The following is a 23,483-nucleotide window of genomic DNA, read 5'->3' on the forward strand; positions in this document are numbered from 1 at the left end:
TATCTCGCTCTCGCCGCCATATGCCCTGGTAATCGATATTACTGATCAGCAAAACCAGGTGCTCGGTCCGTTCCCGCTACCTGATCCTTGTCCTCCACAGGGCTGTACCTCTCGGCCCTCGGTAGCAAAATATGTTGAGGACACAGTAATAATCACAATATGTTATCACATATTACTCTGCCGGCGAGTCAGACATCCACATCTGTTCCTGGTCCAAGTTGCGTAGCGTGAGGCGGCGTGGAACTTTAAGGAATTAATTGTAGGCGCGATTGTGCCACTGCTACGGTTCCTGTGTATGCCCACAGGATCAATATCCGTATTCCACCCCACAACTGAGAACCATCACAGTGCTAGAAAGGGGTTACCGTCCAAGATGGGATGACAGCCTTGATGGTGCTCCACATAGGCTACTACGCTGCTTATAGATGAGGTTCCACTTGAGGAAGTACATAGTGGGCAAAGCTCCCCCCATTGTTCGACCTTTCGATGGCTCGCTCGCTCCAACACCCGCACCAACTGCATACACTCTCGTTTTGATCTGGCCGAGATGGAGGTCGCCACCGTCAACGACTTCGGGTTCGAGTACCAGACCGCCACGCTGAACGGGGTCAAGTACAATTACATCCTCGCAGAACCGGCGTCGGGAAAGGTGGTTGGCACGATTTTCCTCATTCACGGGTGGCCTGATTTGTCCCTGGGATGGCGGAATCAAATTCCTTTTCTCCTCTCCAAAGGCCTCAGGGTCGTTGCTCCGGATATGATGGGATACGGCGAGACTGACGCACCTGAAGACGTGAGCTTCTAGTGAGTGAATCTTTCACACCAATGAACCACAGCATAGAGAGTTGCCAAAATTTCACATCGACTAACCACCCCAACTAGCACTTTCAAGCGTGCGTCAGATGACATCGCCGCACTAGCCAGCCATCTCGGCCTATCCCGTATCATCCTCGGAGGACACGACTGGGGTGGAGCTGTCGTTTACCGCGCAGCTCTCTGGCACCCAGACCTCATCGCTGCCTTCTTCGTAATCAGCACCCCCTTTGCGGCACCACGCATCACTTATATCGACCAGGCCACCGCGTTGCCCACACTGCACTACCAACTGCAGTTCCGTACGGACGTCATCCAGGACTACATTGGCCTCGGCGATGCGCAAAATGCTACGCGGGTCCGGCAAATCCTGAACACTATCTACGGAGTGACACTTCCGAGCGGAGCATCGGCGTTCAACTCAAGCGGCGAGGGTTTCACTATCGAGCTGCTTGACGAAGTTACTGAGGACACACCGCTGCTGAGCAAGGAGGAGTTGGACTTCTACGTAGACAGCTACCTCGAGGACCCCTTCAACAGGACACTCAACTGGTACCGTACTGGAGAGCTGAACTGGGAGGATGAGCTGGTGTTCCTTCCCAACGACACAACGTATACCGCCAAGTACGCGCAGCCTGGGCTGTACATCGGTGGTACGCAAGACACGGCGCTGCCTCCGGTCTTGTCCACGGGAATGGAGACGTATTTCGATAGCCTGTCCAGAGGCGAGGTGGATGGTGGCCACTGGGTGATGTGGGAGAAGCCCGACGAGGTGAATGGCTATGTCGATAACTGGCTCACTAGCTCTGTGCTGGGGAACTTGACTGTTGGCCTCAACCTTACGACGGCGATTGGAGCTGCAAGCGCTCTGGCTGTTCGATAAGTCTCGATCTTGTAGCTTCGAATTGTACAGTAGAAAACAAACAGTCGATGATCTGGGCATGCCTTGGTTTACCAGTGCTTGTATCGCCATTCATCTGGCTTACAACGGGACGTATAATCAAGCCACCTGCATACAACAAGACTCTTTCGTGCAGTCAGTCACAGTTGGCCCATGAGAACCGCCATCGCGGGTCTCGGCACCCAAACATGCCGTTTGGAACTGCCTAGCCTGCACTGGTATATAGCTGTCCCTTGACTTCTTTTCAGGAATCACTCAAGAGGGTAGGCTGAGCATATGAAATTATTTTCTCATCTACTGCCAGTGTGGATCGAAGTTTCGATAAATACAGCGTAGCTCAATACCATGGCTTCGCGTTCATAATGCTGTCATGACTTCACAGCAAGTCCTTTGTCTGTGTACCACACGTCGTGTTGGCTCTCACCTGGCCATCCATATCGAGTATTGAGATTGGCCTGGGAGTCATGTCTTCTCGAAAATGAACCATCATACGTGCTGCCTCCCCAGGCGCTCTTAGTGGACGTCCGGCTGCGCGTATAAGACATGGAGAGGTTGCTGCTGGGGGTCGACTCGGCCGTGCGGCCACGGATTCTTTCCATCAGTGGCCCGTAGCAGGGCAGGCATGCTGCGATGATAGAGCAATTGGGTTCGATGAGCATGAAAATGTACTGGTTCGATTGGCGAGCTATCGCACGGGGAAATCGTCAGCTGCTCCCATCAATCGACTCTGTGAAGACCAAGAGACTTTGTGTCGACTCACAAATATTTTGTTGTGACTCTACGAACCCTTGGAGGGTTTGTTCGAGAAGAACCAGGCGGATGATTGCGGCGACGCAACAGCTGCCAGTGTGAATGTCAGTGGCTAGTATCACCGATCCATGAGGAGTGTCACTGAGGATGACTGACAATGCACCCAGCCAGAACATGAAAAACACCATGCATTTCTTCCTTGCGGACAATAGCCAACTAAAGACGATGGGAAGTGGGAAGCATAGGACGACGACGTCAAGTGCGATGCTGCTGCCCACTTGCGCTAACCCCATCGCTGTCATGTCGTATCGCATCCTGCCCCCATGCCAGGATTCGGAGATGGGGTCTGAATGCGTTATCACGAGCTGATTTAAGAGATTAGCAATTATCCAATCATCTGATATCCATTCCCGGTGGGAGGAAGGGGCTTAGGTGCGTCCGGCATGAGAAATAGGGTACTCACAACGGTGAATACGAGGCACCAAACGGTGATGAGTCCAATGGCTACCCAGATGCATACTTGAAAGGTTCTAGAGATTTGGAAAATACGCTTATAGAAAAGCAGGACAGAGATCTTGACAGAAGACAGAGGAAGTTGAAGTAAGCAAGCCGTCAGAAACGCAACCTGTGATAAAATGGCAAGGATGTCAGTCCATAAAGTCATTGCAACATCATCGCATCTGACACAAAATGAATACCTCTAAAGAGTCATATGTGCCTTGAACATTGCCGATATCGTAAAAGTCGATGCCGGAGCTGGCGGAGAAGACCCAGAACAAGACGCTCATTGGGAAAGTAAGAAACTGCGGCCGGTGAGCAGTGACACGGCAAATTTGTGTTCAAGGGGCGGTACACATACCCAAGTCGCGATAATCCACCAGTCATCTGCGTGAAAAGGCTGGCGGCCCCGTCGTTTGGCAATGAGACGAAGGAGAATAGAAACTGCGGCTAGGACGGGGAAGACGACGGACACAACAATAAGAGGGGTGGTGATGACGGAGGCTCTCCGCATACCGCCGTTGCCAACGGAGAAAGACATATCCTCAACCCGTATTTCGTGAGGGAATGCAAGGTTGATGTTAAAGGATACCTCAACTCAGACGATAATTCATCCGCAAGACGACACAGCCTCTGGTTGTGGATATCGTCGTATTGCATCGATTCTGTCGGGAAGCCTCCATGATCACCTGGACAGCGAGACAGGTGCGTGCAAGACCTGAGTTGTCGGCCAGCGAGGACAAAAGAAGACAAAAGAATATGCCTATGTGAGCTCAGGGCTGAAGATCGACATCGCCATCGGCGCTATCGCACAGACTGGTCGATTGGCTATTCGCTCGACATGAGCTACGGGACAAAGGAAGTAGTCCATGTGATAGACATGTGAAAATAAAACTACATCACATAGATCTGGATGGGTTCTACTTTTGACATCCGTTCTTTCACTCGAGGAGTCTTGATAACCATGATTTAGTCTTGAGATCGAGGCTTACCCCTGAGGGCAGCTAGGAGCTCCCTAGGTAGTAAGCAAGACCGTAATGGCATTAGCTGGACGTGAATGATCTACAGCATCTGGAAGAAACGGTTGTTCAACCCAATAATCGAAAGAAAGTTGACACGTGTATGCAAAAGATCAACGCCATCATGTGACAGTTATAGACGCAGTCTGGACCTCGCGCCGATGCAAGGTAAAGTTGCCATGTCAATCCGACCCAGCAACACGCCCCATGTGCAAGGCAGCCTAAATTATGAATATGTACACATGTAGACGGAGCAATGACACGGACATTAGATGAATCCAGTAGACAAATTTCAACTACGCTGTAGTCTTGCCTCCGCTTTCGGGGTTTTTGAGGCGTTGGGGAACATCTCTGAACCTTTCACCGACATGTTCTCGGCCGATCTTGCTCAAAGAGGATCTAGTCCGTTCCGCTAGAGGAAGGAGGCCAGGCTGCACAAACTCCGACGCTGCCGGGCTGATGATCTGATAAGATTACCTGGAAGTTGGCTGCAAGGGAGCCCAATCTGTGTGAGATCCTAGCTTCCGGTCAAGATGATCTGATAAGATTACGACAATACCCGTCGCAAAGAAGGCTGCTTCTGCATGCAGGCTTACTTCTTCGAGTCTGGCAGGCTCCCAGGTGCCAGGCAACACACTCCAGTAAGCACTACCGCACATGGCGGATTTCCAAAGCCTTGATAAATCAGAGTCATCAATGTGGATCCCATGCTACATTTCACTTGAATCTGTCGGCTACGTCCGGTCATCCGGCGGCGGTTGTATTATGCGTTGTGATGTCTGCTGGACTGGCCGAACTTCGGGCAGTGAGCCGTGTTGAGGGCTTCCAGTCACGCAAAAGGTTGTCTCACAGCGGCAGTGACAAAGAATATAAAACGTTGAACTTCCATCCTCAAAATCAAGTTCGTATCTCTCGTCATGAGCTTCTTCATTGGCGGTCCTTCCATTAACTTTGCCCATTTTCTACATTTTGTCGAGCTGGATGGCTGACAGCAATAGAAAACCCCAAGTGGAGCTAGAACAAGTTGAAAGGGGCGCCCCAGACCGAATTCACGCCCAAAAGAATGCCTTTGAGGGATCAGAGACCATTCTTGTCACTTTCAACCCGGGTGATCCTCAGAATCCCCTCAATTGGTCGATCAAACGAAAATGGGCTGTCACGGCCGCGCTGTCTGGTACGGGTTTCATCCGCATCATGATCTCGACGGTATGTCTTCCATCGACCAACACTTGTCGACTCTTCTTTCTGACAAAGCCTGTCCAAACTGTAGATGATGGCACCTGCAATCACTACCATCGCCAAGGATTTGGATATGTCAAACACAGAGTCGACAATGGCACTGTCGGTCTATCTCTTGGCAACCGCCTTTGGCCCGCTTGTAATTGGCCCTCTGTCCGAGGTTTACGGCAGGAAACCTGTCTTCCACACAACAAACCTTTGGTTTTTGGTCTGGAATCTCGTTTGCGGCTTTGCCAACTCGAAAGGTCTGCTCATCGCCTCCCGTCTGCTGGCTGGATTTGGTGCCAGTGCCGTGTACAGCCTAGCGTACGGCGTCCTAGGTGATGTGTGGTCACCGGAGCAGAGAGGTCGCTCGCTTAGTTGGTACGCTCTCGTCCCGCTGACTGGATCAGCTATTGGACCGATTGCCGGCGGGTTCATAACGCAATATTCGACCTGGAGGTGGGTATTTTGGGCGACCACGATTCTTCAAGTTGTCCTGGAGCTGTGTTCTGTTCCTCTCGTACGTGATGAGACTTACGCACCTCTTATCTTACGTCGGAAGGCTGAGACACTGCGGAAAGAGACGAACGACTCCCGATATCACGCTGAAATTGAGATCCTTGAGTCCGGCCAGTCTGCTACTTACAAGTTACAACGCAGCCTGTCTCGCCCGCTTCGGTTGCTGGCATTCCACCCCATCATCCAGATCCAGGCGCTTCTTGCGGGTATAAATTATGGCCTATTATACCTTTCCCTTTCGAGCTTTTCGACCCTGTTCGTCAATCAGTACGGCCAGTCTCTTTCCATCTCTGGCCTACACTACATCGCCCTCTGCACCGGAAGCATCATCGGCTCCCAAATAGTGGGGCCACTTATGGACTACGTATACAAGACTCTCACAGCCCGCGCAGGGAACAACCCTTCTCCCGAGCTTCGTGTTCCACTCCTGCTGCCTAGTGTCTTCCTCACGCCCATCGGTCTCCTTCTGTATGGATGGGCAGCTCGATACCACCTCTTTTGGCTTGTCGTGGATGTCGGCGCCTGCCTCCTGTCCCTTGGTATGCAAGTCTTTGATACTTCTCTGAGTGCGTATGTTATGGATTCCTATCCTGAGCATGTAAGCTCGGCCTCGGCCGCAACGCAGGTGTTTAGGAGTCTCTTGGCGTTCGCGTTCCCATTGTTTGCAGACAAGATGTATCACACAATAGGGTATGGGTGGGGAAATACTCTGTTGGCGTTTTTGTCCTTTTTCATTGCGCTGCCTACCACGGGCATCCTATGGAATTTTGGTGCAAGCTTGAGACAAAGACGACAGTCAAGTCATTGATCGCTTGGTTTTGGTAAGGCCACCCGTCCTCACGTGCCCGCGAAGCCAATGGATTCGTTTTCTTACTGATGCGGGTAATCTAGCAACCATCAAGCTATTATAAGTCCATCTTGGGGTTGAAACGATTGCCAAACTCTTTCTCTCTTTCCATGAAAGAGAATCTGTCCTTCACTCTCTTCTTTCGCGAGCCGTTTGAGGCTCACTGAAGAACATGTACGCACCTTTATGAGACTCAGTGGCAGGTTCTTGAAAGAAGCCCGCAATGCCAATTCAAGTTTATAATCGACTTTTTCACGTAGCCTACAGAAAATATTCGGGAGCGACATTTACTAATGTCAACGTGGTCTGAAGTACCAAAATTGGCCTGGTGAATGATATGATATTGTATGAAATTCTGCCATCATAGCATGCATTCTGTGCTAATGAATTGATGAAGTCTGTAGTCAAACATAACTACTCTCAATTCAAATTATACTGTGGCGACTTTTGCAATACCAACATCAACTATTACAAAGCTTCAGGAACAGGTGCCACAGGAATGTTCACCAAGGGCCTTATAACTCAAACCTGCGACCCTTCAACATTTCACTGTTACTGCAGCCTCGTACGCTAATCGCGATTGGGACAGCATCAGAGTAACATTAGCCTGATGTACTGTCGTATTTTGCGTTGTCGCCAGCCAATGACAATGCAAATTCACCTCAGTTGGTGTTGGTCCCCCGCCAAGACCCCCTTTCTGTTTAAAGACGCATCAGCATTTCCCATGGATTCAGCTGATTCTGTCTCCTTTCATCAGATACCGTCGTCAACCAGCTCGTAGTCGGGCGAGTCTATTCAGGATACCTATCAAACCACAGCTTTCTGAACTCCTCCTCGGATTCAGGTACATACCGCCCAAGTCATTTCATCATGGCCTCGCAGAGAGCAGATGTGGACCGGATTTCATTCGCAGAAGCGACACGGGTCGTGAAATTGGACTCCCACACATACAGAGTCAACCTCGACGACGCATTTTGCGTCGGAAATGGTAATCGCCATTATCACATCTCTTCTGCGAAGTGATTTGACTGACATCATTTCGCAGTCGCAAATGGCGGCTATATCGCCTCTTGCATGCTCGCCGCTGCGAGTACACATCTCTCCTTGCGCGATCAACCAGACACCCTGACCGCCCATTTTGAGTACCCAAGCCGGACAAATCCTGGACCCGCCATCGTGAAAGTTGAAGACATAAAGCTCAGCGGTCAGCTTTCCACCTTGCACCTCACGCTCTGGCAGGGCGGGCTCGTCCAGAAATCGCCATGGATCACACCTACTTCACGCCGCGGCGTCCTAGCCTATTCCACCCACACTAACCTAAGCACCTCCACCGGAATCACGCTTCCGACGGGCTTCGAGGTAACTCCAGCTGCGCAGAACCCTCCCCTACCAGACTTCGAGGCGCTGAAGAGCGCCCAAGGTTTGGACGCCGTGTGGGAAGAGTCCAAATTGCCCAAGCTGCCGGACAGCTTTGGGCGCTCTCTAAAGAATTGGAATTTCTACGTGCCCCGTCAAGGCCCATTAGCACCTGGTGTCATGGACTTGTGGATGCGTCTGTCCAGCGGAGAGCGCATCACACAAGGCGCGTTGCCTTACGTCGTGGACTCATTCCCGGTAAGTAAATCACTGTCATTGGCTCCACCTGTCTGTGTGGGAAAGCAATTCTTTTCTGTCCGCACCCTGTCACTCAACGTACTTGAGACCCCTTTGTTGCCCCGCCGTTTGCTATGTGTATAAGCTGCAGGCATACAACATTCAAAGCCATCCCTTTCCCTCATGAGACTATTTTCTCTGCCTTCAGAAGCTGACGATAGACGCTTCAGTATAACCTACACGAGTTCTTGGCCGCGCCCGAGCTCCGTGAGCTGCTGCAGGCGTCTCGGAAGGGGGAGCCAGCCGGATATACAGTCGAGGAAAAGGAAATCAAGGCCAAGGATGAACAGCGTGCTACCATGTGGTTTCCGACCGTAGTCATGAATCTTGAAGTGAAGGCGGCGCTGCCGAAAGAGGGAGTTGAGTGGCTGGCTGTGCGGGTGACGTCAAAACAGATCAAGGACGGGAAGTTTGATCTTGATATCTCGGTAAGGGATGTGGATGGCCAGCTGCTGGCTTTGAGCCATCATGTTGCGATGATATTGAGCATTGAAAGGACCACGAGGAAGAAGCGGGCTTCATTGTAGGTGGCAATCGATTACAAATTCATTGCTCGCAAAGTTGGCGAGGGACGTACTGCACCTGATTCTCCATTTGGTGGCAGATGGGAGCTGACGAGGGGAGTTTATAATCACTCTAAGACCATCCATGGCAAAATGGACAGATGAGTTTGACATCCCGCTGTGCATAAGCAATAACCCAGCATCTTGTAAAACACCGAATATCGAGCGGTCGAGGGACCTGCCAAAGTCGCACTGGCCGTGTGACCGCATCATGTTACAGCTTTATTTCAACTGAGGTAATGCCCACCTGACCATCCACTCGGACCTAAACACTTCGTCTATTGACAAGACATTCCTTCGGCCGAAACCTGAGCATGCCACGCATCAGTTCAAGAATGGCTTGCATCTCTTTCTTATCTAAAGTTCAGCCGCGCCTCGCCTCCTCCTGTATTTCTAGACAGACTCTTCGAACGTTTTCTCGAGACTTGGCCCAACCTCCCGAATGACGTCTGGCTGTCGAGAAAGTTTACCATTCACAATTCTCCTCTTCACCGCTCAGTCGCTCTGATTGCTTGTTTTTTTTCGGGGAAGCTTTCAGAACCAAAGACATCAATTTGTTGAGGAACAGTCTCGTCCTCTGCTCTCGATTCGTCGGAGATGACTTTCGTCCCCAACATTTCCTAGATGGCAGTCCCGAGACTCCATACGTCTGATGGGTATGGCAAAGGTTGATACGGCTCAAAAGGAGAGAAAAAAAACTCTGTATTATACGATTGAAACCAGCTCAATTTTGATATTCTATCTTGGGCCGTTGGGCTAAATGGCTCATGGAATAGACCGCTCCATCTGCGCCGCACACCCGCATTCTAGTGAGGTTGCATGCGCCATGGAATTTCATGCCACCCACTAGAGAAGCTTGTCGGGCTTCTGGCGACCCCTAACCAGACATGGTCAAAAACCCGCTCAGGAGTGCGGCACAGGCGGAGTGCAGGCATTGTAAGTCACATGGAGCCCAATAATGACGCCAATAAAGTGGATGGCATTAGAAGCAACAGCATGAAATGGCTTGTCGCCGCAAAACTGGGTACCATCGACGCGAGACTAGCACCAACAACAGCCACGCTACATACTCCCATGAACATCCAATGGAATCGACTATCGCTGCTCAGTTGGTTGGATGGCTGTTGAACCTACTAAAAGAATTCATTCTCTGCTGTCTCCTTCGTTAGCTTTGCATACTCTTGAATGTGGGGAGATACCGGCCTCACTCACTGATCAGGACTTCCCGTCATGTCCTTCTCAGCCGCCCGTGGGGAACTCCCCAATGTGTGGACATTTCAGGAGTTCTCAATCGTTGCGTTTGCAAGTGTTCGTGTTTTCTGTAGCTTCCTCTTCCTTTTGTCTCTGCGAGATAATACTTATCACTCACTCATGCTCACAGGCAATATTCTATTGGACTGTTCGGTCATTCTGGCGCCTGCACTTCCATCCTTTGTCCAGGTTTCCTGGCCCAAGAATTGCTGCAGTGTCTGACATATGGCTTGCATATCATTCGTAAGGCCACCCATTGGACTGATTGATACGACCATTATTACTCAACAAGGGTCTAGGTTGACTGCACGATGGCCATGGGTGGTTGAGGATGTCATCAAGAAATATGGTATGTCCAAACCAATGCGTGTCAGGGACAAAATCGATTGTCACCCGGAATCTCACCACGAAGACAGGCGACGTGGTCCGTGTTGCACCCAACGAGCTGGTCTTTTCCATACCTCAGGCCCTGGCAGGTAAGTATCACAATTCCAAATTTGAACCCGATAGAAGCGACTCATGCGAGATCGTACAGATCTATACGGCTCCCACGAGAAATTATTGGAGCGCTTTCCAAAGACCCAGATCAACAACCACGGAAACGACGAGCATGGCGGCCTCATCTGGGAGTGGGATCCCGTGAGACATCGTCAGGTTGCTAAGCAGTTATCCCCAGCTTTCAGCGGGCGGGCGCTTAAGGCCAAGGAGCCAACGATACACAAATACGTTGACCTGTTCGTTGAGCGTATGGAAGCTCTTGGTTCAGGCGCAGGTGGCCAAGGGGTCAGCCTGCCAACTTGGATCAACTGGATAGTAAGCAGCATAATCCAGTGAGACAGGGATGATAATCTACTCGGCTGTTCCTATCACGGAATATCGTCTTTAGAGTTTAGTAGCTGATCATGGTGTTGCAGTGCGTGGACATCTCGGCAGATATGGCGTATAATCGGGAGATGAATGCCCTCAAAGACAGTGAGTGACCCAAACCCAACTCGAAAGTCAACTCCGCCTCTGAACAGAAATACTTAATTCATGACAGTGAAAGATCCACCGTATCTTGCGCTCCTCATGCGCGTGCACCGAGCCATCGTCGTCATTCAAATGTCGTGGCGCTTTCCACTCATCAGCCCGCTGAAATATCTCTACCTAGCATTTATCATGTCGGGACACTCTCATATTAGAGAGCATAGCCGCCAACAGCTAGAAAGACGCATCCGGCTCCAGGGCGCTGTCGAACACCTCGACTTCATCGAGCAGTTGGTTCCCGAGGACCGCGAAATCCCGAAAGGAAAGGAACTCCGTCACCTCGAACAAGTCGCAGGCCAGCTGCTCATTGCAGGCTATGAACCTCCATCCCTGTGGTTTTACTTCACCATATTTTACCTGTTGCAAAACCCCCAAACTTTGGGGGTACTAACCGCGGAAATCAGGAGCGCTTTCAAGAGCTATGATGAGATTACCGCCGGTGCCGCGGCGAACCTGTTGTATCTGACATGTTGTTTGAAAGAATCTCTCCGGTTCATCCCATCCCTCCTCACCGGGATGCCCGTCGTCAGTCCAGGGGCGACAGTCGATGGGACATATGTGCCGAAAGGTGTATGTTCTCAAACACTCCTACTTCCATGTTTGCATTTGCTAATCTTCCGTGACTACTTCAGGTGGTCTGTCAATCCAGCACCTACGCCTTAGCACGCAGTCCACACAACTTCCGCCATCCCTTAAAGTTCCGGCCAGAGAGATGGCTGCCTGCGGACGCAGGCCACCCCCTATTTGACCCGCAGTTCGCCAACGACAATCGCAAGGGGTTCCAGCCATTTAGTCAGGGCCCGAGAATGTGTTCGGGGAGGGAAATTGCGTGGTGGCAGAGCAGGGTTTTTCTCGCGAAGGTCTTGTGGAAGTTTAATCTAGAGAGTATCCCTGGACCAAAAGGTGATGTGGATATGGACAGAGATTTGAGAGGTTGGAGCATGTATGAGAAGCCCGAATTCCGCGTGAAATTTGTGCCGGTGGCGCAGAAAGAGGCTGCTCAATGACTTGGCGGTGATGAGAGTTCTTTCTAGGGCTTGAAAGGAGGATCGCACATGCATGTATTCCAATGATGGGATGGTTCCTGTTGACTGTATCTACAGCTTTGGACTGCTCATGATTGCCAGTGACCTGTCGTTTTGAGACACGCCTATTTACTTTAACGCCGTCGCGATAAATCTTGCGAAGCGGGTACTTTAACATTTTCCTGCCTCTTGATGCAGAGATGGCCTTGACGATGCACATTGTCTCCGAATAAGGCTCAATGAAGACCTCAGGGGACGACGTCATGCCAATCCCTGACCAGTCACGAAGAAGTACATCGAAGCGGCGGAGTACCTCTTATCATATGACGTCTGGCTCAAAGCTCCAACTCTTCAACTTCCATCCCGCAGCTCACACATGTCTTGATGCTCATTCCCTGATCATCCACAACCGCCCGGCCCCACTCATGTACATGTTTCTTGACCGCACCGCCGGCCGCCAGTGTCTCACCGAACCTGGCGTCCCCGCCGCCGAGGCTGCCGGTGCCACGGCGAAAGGCGTCGGCGCGCGTCTTCTTCTTGAGTTCCAGCAGGCGGTCGCGAAACTTGTCCTCCTTGCGCTTTTTCTTGGCAGTCTCGCGTCGCTCAAACTCGGCGTCCAGCGCCTCGGCCGACCCCCACTTCGTGCCGAAGGCGTATTCCTCCACTTGGTACCGCAGGAACAGCATCATGTCGTGCCAGTGCGTCTTGTGTGGGTTCGGCCGTGAGAGATGCGGGAGCAGGTCTTTGTCGCGGAGCTCGGCTGGTGGTCCGGCATTAGCAGATCGCTCCCATTACGAGACCATTTGGTTGGTATGTTTCAGAATGGGATGGTAACTCACGATCTGTGATCAGGTAGTCCTCCCGACACTCCGTCTTTGTGAGCAACGAGTACTTCTCAGGGAATTTCTCCTTGCACGAGCCGCACACGCAGCACCCAAACACCTCCTCCCACACCCAGTCGATTTCCAGGTTCCCGCACTCCCTGCACTTCTTGCGCTCAGCCTTGTCGGCGATGGCGCTCAGGCCGGGCTCGAACGGCCCGGCCTTTTGCTTCTGAAGTTTTCGCAGCAGCTGCATCCGTTCCCACTCCGCCTCCGTCATGTGCTTGGGCCGCTGCGGCTCGTCTGGGTTGACGCCCCCTTGCGACGGCCCGCCCCCCGACATGCTCTTGTTGAAGGGGTCGTCCTCGGTCGACAAGAACCCTCCTTTCGTGTCCGTCATAGAGCTGAAGTTATAATCCACAAAGCGCGCAAACTTCTTGTTCGCCGCGCGTGGCACGGAGCTGTCTTCATTACCGCCATTTGCCCCGCTACTTCCGCCAACATCTTGCCTTTTCGCAGGTGACCGCGCATCGCGGCTGGTTTCTGGTATATGTGATTGTGTGATGGATTCGTAGGGACGCTTGCGCAGTGATCGCTTGCCGGGGGCTACGACGTGAACGTCCTCAGTGTCGACAAAGCCCGAGGATGACTTGGCGACGGGCTGCTCGGTGCCGGATGCGCGGGCGGCGGCTTCTCGCTGTGAACGGAGATCTTTTGCGCGGAGGCGGGATTCTTCCTGTGTTTGGGAGGCGTCAGAGTTGCCGAGGAGTTCCGTTATCTGGAATGGCACCTACAAGTTTGCGCGTGACTTCCGGGGTGGGAGGTGAGACATTCACGGCTTGTGAATTTGCCTGCGGCGGCGGGGTGGAAGGGCGCACCATGACGGGATGCGGGCGTGAGGTTCAGTATAGTCTAGTTCAGTGGGGCAAATGGAAGAACTATATGCATGTGAATGGAGGGCAGTTGCAAAGTCAGAACGAAGTCAGCAACGGGTAGAGAGAAGTACAAAGTGAAATTCTGTGGTTTTGTCGAAGCCGAATGAGAGACCACCCAGTGATGGCTGCGTCGATGACGGAGTCGGCTGTGACAAATTAGCAGGGGCGCGGCAGGCAGCCGCTCCCGACTCGGCAAAGTACAGCAAGTGGCAATTGGCCGGCTGCTTAAAGGACAGAAGGCGACAACACAAGACTAAAGGCCCGAGAATGAGGGCAAGACTGCTGCATTATTAAACGCGATGTCTATTTTCTACCGCGTTGGCCCTTGTACAGCTCGAGTGTCAGATCCAGAGACCCATCCGACTCCCCCAGCTATACATGCCTTTTTATGGTGCGCCCGTCCGTCGAGGGGTCGCTCCTAAACTCCAACCATCGAATGTTCATCGCAACCCAGACAACTTTCCAGCATTTCCATGCGCACGTAGAATCGTTATATATGGAGAGCAGAGAACCTTCGTTGTTTTAAACTACCAAGAGAGGGAAGAGATTACTCCTCCTTGGCACCACCGCGACCAGCTCGCTCGGCGGCCTCGACAGCCTTCTTGTCGCTCTCGGGAGGGCCTTGCATGCCGGACATGAAGCCGGCGGCAGCCTTAAAAGGACGCTTGAGGTCTCCGGAAGCGGGTTGGCCCAGGACGTGGATCTTGAACAGGTTGCCCTCGAAGGCGGACTTGAGCGGGATGATGCTCTGGATGAGCAGCGGGTTGGTGTACTTGAAGTAGAAGTGCATGACGACCATCATGGCCATGCCCATGAGCTGCGACCGGAAGGCCTGCTTGAGCTGTGCCATATCGTATGCGTGGATCGTAGTCGTCACGAGCTTGCCCTCCTCGGTAGAGCCCATCGGGGCCGGCTCGACGTACTTGAGGGTAGTCATATCTGCAGAGGGGCGAGTAAGGTCAGCAGCCAGGAACGTGAGGAGCCTGGGGGGGTTTTCGACAGTTTTTGGTAGGGAGACTGACCCTTCTTCTTGTCGATCTTGGTCCGGATGTAGAGGTAGATGCCCATGATGATCAGGTTGCTGAGAACGTAGAGACCGCGGCAGGCGTTGAGCACATTGGGATCTTCGAAGGGGACCTTCTTGGCCACCTGCATCATACCCAAGATGATGACAATGTTGGTACTGCATGCGATGGCATAATGTCAGTGCTGCACAAGACTTGGGCTCGGCGACAGAAGCAAGTGGGCGGAAGCTGTCGCGTGCGCCGAAGCAATGCCCACGATGGAGGATTGGTGGGACTCACACTTGAGGACCTAGGCCGGCCATTTTGAATGATTTATCGAGGAAGCGAGGAGACCAAAGCGATAGATACAGTTGGCGAGGGCTGGGCAAGAAGCGCGAGGGGAGCAGACTGAGCAGATGCTGGTGATGGAAGATGGAGCAAAGGTCAGGTCTGGCGGGATGGAAATGCGCCAGGTAAGGTGTCAGTGTCAGTCAGTGGCCGGGTGGATTGGGTGGGATCCCCGGAATTTCGAACTCAGCAACTTTTTCGCAGCAAGAAGCCACCTCAGCGGCCGACGGCCTGGTGTGGGTCCGTCCGCGATAGCGCAGCTTTTGATTGGCTACTTCCACCGTCTGACTGATAGGAAACGTCGGACATTCACGACAGCGCCTTCCGCTCCGATTATGATCCGCCGTTTCTCTTCTTTACGTCTTGATGCCAACTGCTCGCCATGGCCATACCGTCAGTAAAACATAGGCACATCCATGAATAACCTTATGATCAGGACTAGAGGATATTAAATTCAGCAACGTTCTCGCCACCGCGATGCTAGCAGTCACTTCCATGGACCTGACCCTGGGATGTACACTTAGGCATTGAGAGTGCAAAGGAGGCATTTCAAGGTTCACGAATAAATGCTGAACGACAACAAGGATCCACTGATCGAAAGACTATCGAGAGGGCCATCTGTTGTAATGGCTCGTCGTCAGTCAGATTCCACTAATATACATGCAATGTTTCTGAAAAAGTTTACTCTGGCAACTGACTGGTCACCACGCCTGCTGCGGTGCTTTCTCTTTGTGGCAGCGGTGAGCAGAAGTAAGAGCGGCAGGTTTACTCATAAATCATAAGTAGCATATCAATTTGGTCTGATTCAATTTCAAACTTATGCACCATGGCAGACAATGAAAGGAAACTGGAGTTTGTTGCTACTCCCTAAAGCAGGAAAACTACGATTGGATGTGGGACGTTCGCTAGGGTATGACCCTGATCAATGAACTAACACCCCCAATTTTCCAACTTCCTCCTTCACTGTCCCAAAGCAAACCTGGTGAGACATCCCATATCAATCTACTATACTCAATCTTTGACATTTGAATGAACTCAATCACAAATGGATCCTCCCAAACTCAGCGACACTCCGAACCGCCACCCCGGCTATTGCTTAAGCATCTCCACCAAACTTATCCACACACTGACAGACATCCTCACCACCAATGTCTCAGACGGACAGGATAACCTCGTTCTCTCCGTCGGCAGCGGCAATGGCCTTCTGGAAGCACACCTCCTAAACCACCTGACCTCTGTACCAGCCCTCCACTCCAGATTCACAGTCCAAGGCGTAGAAGTCCGCACCTCCCCTGCAGCAGCCCCTGTGAACAAATACCTCCCCGAGCAAAATTGCACTGCCGTCAGGGGCACATGGGAGCTCTCCCCGCTTCTCAGTACCGCAGACTCGCTGCTCTTTGTCTACCCACGCGACCCGGGGCTGGTGCGCCGGTATCTGGAGTCCCGGCCAGCGTCACTGCGTGTTGTGGTGTGGTTGGGCCCGCGTGCGGACTGGGATGTGTTTGGAGAGTGTTTTCAGGGCTTGGACGGGTTTGGAAATGTTGATTTCGTGGAAGGTGACGATGCAGGTGTTGCTGGTTTCGAAATGGTTGCTGTTGTGCGGAGGCTTGGTTGATTGGCGCTGCCTGGTTGCAGCTCAATATGCCTCCTGGGCTCTGAAGGGCAACACCCACAGCCCTGCCCTTCTCTGCCTCGATAAGCCGAGACAAAAGCAAGTCAAGCCTGCCAGCAGAAGTCACAGTTTTTGGCGTCTGGCTCCGGGTAATCGTCTAAAGATGAGCGATGATATCGTGCGCCGGCTGGTTCGAGCAGTGGCATTTGATATCATGAGGACGATGATCAGTACACGAGACTTCCGAAGCTCTTCCACAACCAGATGAACTCCGGAAACGCTATTTACGGGGATGAGATGGATCTGACGGACGGATGTCTATCTATCTTTCAGCATGCATAGTCAACTTGAGTCGACATGCGCATGCCAGGAGGGCCTCGGTCCTCTCGCAGACAGAAGCATGAACATTGCTGGCGACCTCGCAATTGACCCAAGTTCCCTAGAACCCCAATGCGGTCTTATAAACCTCACTCATCGTCCCACCACTCATGAGCAAGGATCTCCTCCGCGGTAGGCCGATCCCGCGGATCGAATTTCATGAACCACCAAATAAACTCCTTGTCCTTCTTGACCATCTCACGCTCAGTAATCCTCAGGAACGGCTTCATGCTGCCTCGCATGTTCTCCAACAACCACACAATCACGTGCAGCGCATCTTCACTTGCGATCTCGAGAAACTTCTTGGTCACAGGGCCGAAGAACTGGAACTGGCGCTTGATCACCCCAAATATGTACTCCTCGTTGGCGGCGGCATTGAATGGCACGCCTGGTGGATTGAATATGTTGAAGTTGCCACCGTAGATGAGGCTGATGAGCTGGGTGGGTGTTAGCAACGTTGGACAAATTCTTTCCTCTCGTAGCATTGGAGACAGTGGCTGATTTGTGATTGTGTGAAGGACCTACAAGTGTTCCAAACGACCAGATGTCTGTTTTGGTGTTCCATGGAAGCTCAAATAGACATTCAGGGCTGCGCCACATTGGCGCACCGATAGGGGCTCCTTGGAGGGCATACTTGTGGTCTTCTCGATATGAGCTGCCCATGTCGGCAAGCTGCACCTCTGCAAATCGATTCTCGCTGGTCTTGGGTCCAATATTGACCAAAACGTTGTCAAGCTTGACATCTTTCAAACTTCAGTCTCATTCTGATGATCATCACCGGAGTGGCTTGAGTGTCTGCTCACCTGCATGCACGAATCCCTCGCTGTGCATGACCCGTAGAGCCTGGAGAATAGATCTGGAGACATACTTCAGCTCTCTCCTATTGAGAATCTTGTCGATGGAAGCATGAAGTAAGGTGCTGTCCAAATGGCGAAGGACAATGGATGTCGGCTCCGAGGGGTGGATGATCTCGTCTACTATGGGCCTGATGTGTGGTGACCGCCCGCTGAACCGCCTGAGGATATCGCGCTCGTTCGCAACTCTAAAGTGTCCCTGAACACTCTTGTTTATCACCGTTTCGCCATGACGGGTTTCTTTGTATGACTTCGTTGGTACCGCGGTGTGAGGGTGATAAGCGACTGTGCCGGAAGCCTTACCCAGCCAGACTGTGCTAAACAGCTGCCGAGTAATAACGTATCTACCAAGTCTTCCTCCTAGAGACTGGCCGACTTGTAATTGAGAAGGCATCGTGCTGTTTCTAGTTCCCACTGATCACAGTATATAATCGCTGAGTCGTTGGTTCGACAATGGGTACTGGCCGTATCTCAAATTGCAGACGTCTAGGAATTATAAGGGCAGTGCAGTACCAACAACTGAAATGATTTAATCGTCTTCACTTTGCATTAGAATTCAATCTGCGGGCCTAGTGCAAATACAGCATTCACTTCGTTTGACGCCGGGTGTTGCAAACACTTAGGTTTCAGCTTGTCATCCAAGCTATACCCGAGACTACAAGGCAAATCTTCTCGCAATCGCCAAGCACGAGCAGACTCATATGACTCACAATGAGTTTTCCCATAGAAGCTTCTTGAATGTATGTGGCATCACGACAGTAGCTAGCGTTCGTTTGTGATCCTCGCAGTATCCTCGGTCAATTGACCACGCATGCTCTTTAAGTACGGCCTTGGGGTGGTTGCGAATAGTCATCACTGATATTTTGACTATCAGATGCTATGTGTGTACTATTTTCTCTCACTCTAGAACTCCCTTTCCCCAATCAAAGAAGATCCAGCTTGGGTCGACGGTGAAAGAGTTGTAACTGTGCACAGTAGTCACCGGGGCACGAGAAAGCAGGGGGGGGAGGGGGGAGGGGGCAAGAGCAGTGAAGAGCAGTTCACTTAGGTAGAAGATACAGACAGCAGCTGGTACTTAAGCTTGACAGAAATGATCTGATACGGAGCCGCTTTCCCAAGTCTGATAGACTAATCTGATGAATCCAACTAGACTACCGTGGTGTACCTCCAAAATATGGATCCCTTTTGCTCGTAAGACGAAGCCATTGGAATACGAGAGGCGAACTGGAAGTCCTGGCCCTTTTTTGGGCGGGTGTATGGAGGACTTCAACATGATCTTGTCACCACCAGGCTTCATTCGTAATGTCAAATCTACACGAGAGGCTGCATTCCGACAAAGTCAGTCAATTGAAGCGAGGCAAGATTTAGTTCCACGCGATGTGACAAGAGAAATTCTTCGACTTCTTCCAGAAATTCTGATGGGCCTGGATGGGAATGTCAAAATGAGGGCCGTCCCGTCAGCGTTCGTTGTCAGCGGGCTCACAACGTGTCAGCCCAGGTGTCAGTTCTTGTCAGCCTCAAGTAAGCCGCAGCTGGTCAAATTAGTACCATCGCGACTTGTATCACCAATCATAACTATTAGTTTACTATCTCGTGATATAGCGAGGCAAATTCCAATTGTACTGTTTCTATGTAAATATCGACCTTGTGTGCCCATGCATCATCTCGTCGGAACAGGAAGATTGGGTCGTTGATGCTGATTGAGCTTGTTTTCATGGACACACAAGGGTCAGCGCCATGTACCAGTTGATGATACAATACATGAGTCTACTCAGTGCAGGGCTTCGCAACACCTGACCCCAAGTTCAGCAGCCTGCATCTCGTTATTTTCACTCGTCCCCGACACCTCAGCAATGAAGCTGGGGTTGGAAAAACCATCTCACGACCCGCAACACTATGTTTTCCAACTACAGGAAAGAGATGCACCTCGATCTGACAGCCGGGGCTCAGAGATTGATATTGTACTATGGACACTGACTTGTATATCATGCCTTTTCCTGTCTCTGAGATTGTATTGCAAATCTTACAGACACAAGGACTTGTGGTGGGACGATTGGATATTGATGCTATCATGGGTGAGAGCTTGATAAACACAATACTTGTCACGCATCCTAATCGCTAACTTTCGCGTTTAAGATTCTTCTCCTCGCGAACTCAGTTGTTATGACCGTCAGTGTCAGCCTTGGCTTCGGTATGCATCTCTTGAACATCGCTTTCACCAATCGCGAGAAACTATTGTTACTCGGTTCGTTGAGCACAACATTTAGCACCCTTTCAGCCGTGTTGTCCAAAACATCATTCGGCCTGACTTTGCTGCGTCTAACACAAGTCGGCTACGACAAGACCCGAGTTTTTGTCTGGGTTATCATGGTTTCTATGAATCTTCTAATGTTTTGCGATGCTCTCTACTCATGGGTTGAATGCCAGCCTTCTCGCAAGCACTGGGAGATATTCACGGACGGCACCTGCTGGAGTCCCGACATTGCTGTCAAGTTCGGCATCGCTGCCGGCGCATACTCGGGCTGCATGGATGTCGTCATGGCGATTCTTCCTTGGAGAATAATCTGGGAAACTAGAATGGAGCGCAAAGAAAAGATTGGTGTTCTGGTTGCGATGAGCATGGGACTGTGTGCTGGAGCTGCGGCTTTCGCTAAATGCTCTCAGATACCACAGATCTCACTATTTGACGAGACTTGTATGCCATCAATAGTCATCCCAAGACCATACAAACGTATTCGTTGCTAACATTCTGCAGACACAGGAGCCAGCCTAGTCATATGGGGTGCCACCGAGCCGGCCATTACAATCGTGGGAGCTTCAATCCCAGCACTTCGGGTGCTTCTAACGGATTTCAAACATCTCACACAGCGGCGTCTGTCTGATCAGTCCGAATCACAAGGGTCGAACTTTGATTTCTGGAATGATGGTTCCAGACAAAGTCGTCGTTCTTTGTTCAAATGGGACATATTTGGAAGCTCAAAATCAGTGAACCCGTCACAAGTGACGGAGACGGCATCCAGTATAAGCTGCAGCAATACCGCGACTCTTGCCCCTCCAGCAGGCCTTGCCGCTCATCTTTGGATACCCGATTCTACGCAAAGCTCTCCTACATTCAATTGTGAAGTCTTTGGGTCCTCTGAGACAGGCGAGCTAGGAGACACGACACACAAAGCACCAATAGCGGTCCCAAAGCCGATGCGACCAGCATTAAGCCACAAATATCCAAATCTGAGCCAGCAGCTTGAAGATTTCTTGTGGAGCCGGAGCAATAGTTATGCTGGAACCCTCAATGACTCCATATATGAAGGCGAAACCAGTCCAGTACTCAATACTGTAACGCTAAGCCATGCCACAAGTGCGAGAGCCTTCAAGAACCGCCTTCTTGGGGCCAAAAAGCACGTTGAAAGTGTTTCCAAAGCGGCAAATAAGAATTGTAGTGATCGGGATGCTTGGATTCAAAGCAGCGTCTTAGAAGATGGACGGGGCGACAAAGGCCCGCTTCTACTGCATAGTGGCGCTCCTGATCGCTTTGTTGTTGTGCAGACAACAGAGATTACGGTCGAGTTCGAATGAATCTCGGAACATGGAGAGTGCGAAACGACTAGTCCGTAAACGCCGAATACAATGTTTCTCCATCAGTAAATACCTGTCCCTAAGTTGTGATAAACAGAATAAGTCGAACGTAGAAAGCTGAAATCCATTAAGGTTGTTTTAGTTGTCGCCAAGAGAAGTGAAGTTGTATTTCTCTGTGCCGGCTTAAACTCATCCATTTTCACATGATGAATCTACCTGATTTAATCTGAGATCCACCGATGCGTCTGCCGTCTCAGTAGCAAGAACACATCAAGGGTGGATAAGGCTGAGTCTAGAACATCCAGCACACGGATCAATGCGTAGGAACTGGGGCGCCTGGGCCGCCAATGCAGTATTGATATATGACGTGTGCTGCAGAAATGTGCTGACTGAGCCTTCATGAACGCTTGACACTTGCGAGCCGCCTATCAAGTCCATTAACATCTCAAATATTCTTATAAATCGTCTCATCATGGCACTGCGCTAAGTTTGCTCGAACTCGACAAATCGGGACCGTCGCATGATGAACCCGGCAGATGGAGAGACTACAACACGAGAGACGTGATTCAACCACAATGTTAGTGGCGTAAGTCTTTAACAGCATGGAATCAGGAACACGGGGTACATTCATACTACCAAAAGCATTGTGCGTTTGTCAGCAAAGTTGAAATATCTCCTCGACCAGTCGGAGCATAGTCCGGGTATTGTTGACAGTTGATGTGCGCGAAGCACTGATGGTGCTCTGATGGTATCGAAGTCGATCAGCACTAGGCAAATTAACTTATGAAGATCCAGGGGTCTAGACCGGAGTTCTTCTGCGTGCTGAGCAATAGAGGTGCGCAAGACGGAAATATGATGTCAAGCGACACGTCGGCATATCAACCGTTCCGACTCCCGGGACTGGGTTTGGAACCGACTTGGCTGTCATCTCGATGTCGCCCAATATGTGGGAAAGAAAGTCTCTTGCGTCAGATATACTTAGGTCATCAAAGCCTCAGACCTCGAGAGCAATGTCACCTGGTCAATTCTCAACAGATTTTACCTCGTATTAACATTTCGAGAGACTGTTCCTCACTCCTGATCCAATTGGAGCCAAGCTGCCTCAAAATCTAGTCGTGAGGCATGAGGCAGGGTTAGCATGATAGAGAGCACAGAGTTCCAGTATTATATACAGTGAGACAAATTTAATCCAATGTCTGCCAGCTCATAGATCGAAATGAAATTTAGAAAAATTGGACACATAGGTTTTGAATCCCGGCGGTCGCGGCTGAATCGATGTTCACTGGGTCTTTTCTTCATTTCTTTGCCATCACCAGAATACGAAGGAACGCTGATGGCAGGGAATTGAGCTTTCACAAACAGGCCATTCAGGTACCAATGCCTAGCTCGCGGTCCGTTCCGGCCTTCCTTGCCTAGCCCTTACGCCGTTGACAGGCGAGGCCCAACCTCCACATGTACGTAAGGAAGAACGACTTGATTAGTACCTGTGTCACGTGCTGCGTGTTACTACTACGAAGACCAGCTTGAGAGCCTGTAAAAGGCCTTGTATGGCATGGGTATCAGTTTCGCCTTCCTCTCATTTGCATTGATCGCAGAATCTGAGTTTTTAGCGGAGCAGCCCCTTGACTGGAATGCCATGAACCGCCTGCAATGCACATGTATCATATACGAACCGGCTATGAGCGGTTCACATAGTGGCAGTAATAGTTTGTTGAGGCTGTGCTCAGTGCAAAAGCCGTTAGGTTCTAGAATCAGTGGGGGTGAGGGTGAGGTGGAAGCACTACCGACTCACAACCACATAGCTCCCATCAGCCCTCCCTTGAAAGAACGAGGCACCAGAAATGCAATTATTATGAGATAATAGTGGAATGT

General features: G+C 51.1%; 9 protein-coding genes across 9 annotated transcripts; 5 read left to right on the forward strand and 4 right to left on the reverse strand.

The window, feature by feature from the left end:
• Positions 1 to 547: 547 nt before the first annotated feature.
• On the forward strand, positions 548 to 1,696 carry J7T55_015613 (epoxide hydrolase; the record flags this gene model as incomplete). The annotated part of the gene is made up of 2 exons (XM_053139863.1): positions 548 to 804; positions 883 to 1,696. 2 exons carry the CDS (start codon positions 548 to 550, stop codon positions 1,694 to 1,696), a joined length of 1,071 nt encoding a protein of 356 aa, XP_052997334.1.
• A 386-nt stretch (positions 1,697 to 2,082) lies between these two features.
• J7T55_015614 (uncharacterized protein) lies at positions 2,083 to 3,503 on the reverse strand (the record flags this gene model as incomplete). The annotated part of the gene is made up of 6 exons (XM_053139864.1): positions 2,083 to 2,399; positions 2,475 to 2,554; positions 2,621 to 2,829; positions 2,928 to 3,089; positions 3,163 to 3,267; positions 3,324 to 3,503. 6 exons carry the CDS (start codon positions 3,501 to 3,503, stop codon positions 2,083 to 2,085), a joined length of 1,053 nt encoding a protein of 350 aa, XP_052997335.1.
• A 1,395-nt stretch (positions 3,504 to 4,898) lies between these two features.
• Positions 4,899 to 6,529, forward strand: J7T55_015615 (synaptic vesicle transporter; the record flags this gene model as incomplete). Its single annotated transcript, XM_053139865.1, has 3 exons — positions 4,899 to 4,917; positions 4,991 to 5,187; positions 5,252 to 6,529. The coding sequence occupies 3 exons, from the start codon at positions 4,899 to 4,901 to the stop codon at positions 6,527 to 6,529; spliced, it is 1,494 nt and encodes a 497-aa protein (XP_052997336.1).
• Positions 6,530 to 7,438: 909 nt separating this feature from the next.
• Positions 7,439 to 8,748, forward strand: J7T55_015616 (uncharacterized protein; the record flags this gene model as incomplete). The annotated part of the gene is made up of 3 exons (XM_053139866.1): positions 7,439 to 7,556; positions 7,614 to 8,182; positions 8,392 to 8,748. 3 exons carry the CDS (start codon positions 7,439 to 7,441, stop codon positions 8,746 to 8,748), a joined length of 1,044 nt encoding a protein of 347 aa, XP_052997337.1.
• Positions 8,749 to 12,421: 3,673 nt separating this feature from the next.
• On the reverse strand, positions 12,422 to 13,788 carry J7T55_015618 (dna repair protein rad14; the record flags this gene model as incomplete). The annotated part of the gene is made up of 3 exons (XM_053139867.1): positions 12,422 to 12,846; positions 12,926 to 13,643; positions 13,702 to 13,788. The coding sequence occupies 3 exons, from the start codon at positions 13,786 to 13,788 to the stop codon at positions 12,422 to 12,424; spliced, it is 1,230 nt and encodes a 409-aa protein (XP_052997338.1).
• Positions 13,789 to 14,389: 601 nt separating this feature from the next.
• J7T55_015619 (inorganic phosphate transporter pho88) lies at positions 14,390 to 15,169 on the reverse strand (the record flags this gene model as incomplete). Its single annotated transcript, XM_053139869.1, has 3 exons — positions 14,390 to 14,781; positions 14,865 to 15,025; positions 15,147 to 15,169. The coding sequence occupies 3 exons, from the start codon at positions 15,167 to 15,169 to the stop codon at positions 14,390 to 14,392; spliced, it is 576 nt and encodes a 191-aa protein (XP_052997339.1).
• A 1,070-nt stretch (positions 15,170 to 16,239) lies between these two features.
• Positions 16,240 to 16,809, forward strand: J7T55_015620 (uncharacterized protein; the record flags this gene model as incomplete). The annotated part of the gene is made up of 1 exon (XM_053139870.1): positions 16,240 to 16,809. One exon carries the CDS (start codon positions 16,240 to 16,242, stop codon positions 16,807 to 16,809), a length of 570 nt encoding a protein of 189 aa, XP_052997340.1.
• Positions 16,810 to 17,273: 464 nt separating this feature from the next.
• Positions 17,274 to 18,432, reverse strand: J7T55_015621 (uncharacterized protein; the record flags this gene model as incomplete). Its single annotated transcript, XM_053139871.1, has 3 exons — positions 17,274 to 17,621; positions 17,710 to 17,927; positions 17,988 to 18,432. The coding sequence occupies 3 exons, from the start codon at positions 18,430 to 18,432 to the stop codon at positions 17,274 to 17,276; spliced, it is 1,011 nt and encodes a 336-aa protein (XP_052997341.1).
• Positions 18,433 to 19,934: 1,502 nt separating this feature from the next.
• Positions 19,935 to 21,611, forward strand: J7T55_015622 (uncharacterized protein; the record flags this gene model as incomplete). The annotated part of the gene is made up of 5 exons (XM_053139872.1): positions 19,935 to 19,999; positions 20,068 to 20,113; positions 20,175 to 20,283; positions 20,368 to 20,733; positions 20,794 to 21,611. 5 exons carry the CDS (start codon positions 19,935 to 19,937, stop codon positions 21,609 to 21,611), a joined length of 1,404 nt encoding a protein of 467 aa, XP_052997342.1.
• Between the last annotated feature and the right edge of the window lie 1,872 nt (positions 21,612 to 23,483).

Source organism: Diaporthe amygdali (genome assembly GCF_026229845.1).
Source record: "Diaporthe amygdali strain CAA958 chromosome Unknown NODE_5_length_1802954_cov_64_987939, whole genome shotgun sequence".
Taxonomy (NCBI): domain Eukaryota; kingdom Fungi; phylum Ascomycota; class Sordariomycetes; order Diaporthales; family Diaporthaceae; genus Diaporthe; species Diaporthe amygdali.